This window comes from Suricata suricatta, unplaced genomic scaffold (genome assembly GCF_006229205.1).
Source record: "Suricata suricatta isolate VVHF042 unplaced genomic scaffold, meerkat_22Aug2017_6uvM2_HiC HiC_scaffold_39364, whole genome shotgun sequence".
In the NCBI taxonomy this organism is placed as follows: Eukaryota; Metazoa; Chordata; class Mammalia; order Carnivora; family Herpestidae; genus Suricata; species Suricata suricatta.
Genome location: NW_021886396.1, coordinates 1 through 673, shown reverse-complemented (window position 1 = coordinate 673; position 673 = coordinate 1). Strand labels below are relative to the sequence as shown.

General features: G+C 67.3%; 1 protein-coding gene across 1 annotated transcript; it reads left to right on the top strand.

The window, feature by feature from the left end:
- Positions 1-7: 7 nt before the first annotated feature.
- Positions 8-670, top strand: LOC115285085 (trichohyalin-like; the record flags this gene model as incomplete). Its single annotated transcript, XM_029931474.1, has 1 exon — positions 8-670. A coding segment is annotated over one exon (663 nt), but the record flags the coding sequence as incomplete, so codon positions are not given.
- Positions 671-673: the final 3 nt, after the last annotated feature.

The window sequence follows — 673 nt, the reverse complement described above, 5'->3', positions numbered from 1 at the left end:
GCTCCAGGAAGAAGAGCATCTGCAAAGGCAGAAACCGGAGCAGGAGGCGCCGCGCCTGGAGCAGGAGCGGAGGCGCGAGCAGCAGCTGAGGCGCGAGCAGGAGGAGAGACTCGAGCAGGAGCAGAGGCAGGAGAGACGTGAGCAGGAGGAGAGACGTGAGCAGCAGAAGAGACGTGAGCAGGAGGAGAGGCGGGAGCAGCAGCTGAGGCGCCAGGAGCCGCGCTTCGAGCAGGAGGAGAGGCGGGAGCAGGAGCTGAGGCGCGAGCAGGAGGAGAGGCTCGAGCTGGAGCTGAGGCAGGAGAGACGTGAGCAGGAGGTGAGGCGCGAGCAGGAGGTGAGGCGCGAGCAGGAGCTGAGGCGCGAGCAGGAGAGACGTGAGCAGGAGGTGAGGCGCCGCGAGCAGCTCTTGGAGCAGGAACTGAGGCGGGAGCAGCAGCTGAGGCGCGAGCAGGAAGAGAGACTCGAGCAGGAGTTGAGGCAGGAGAGACGTGAGCAGGAGGAGAGGCGCGAGCAGCAGCTGAGACGTGAGCAGGAGCGGAGGCGCGAGCAGGAGAGACGTGAGCAGGAGCGGAGGCGCCAGGAGCCGCGCTTCGAGCAGGAGGAGAGGCGGGAGCAGCAGCTGAGGCGCGAGCAGGAGGAGAGACGTGAGCAGGAGGAGAGGCTCGAGCAGGAA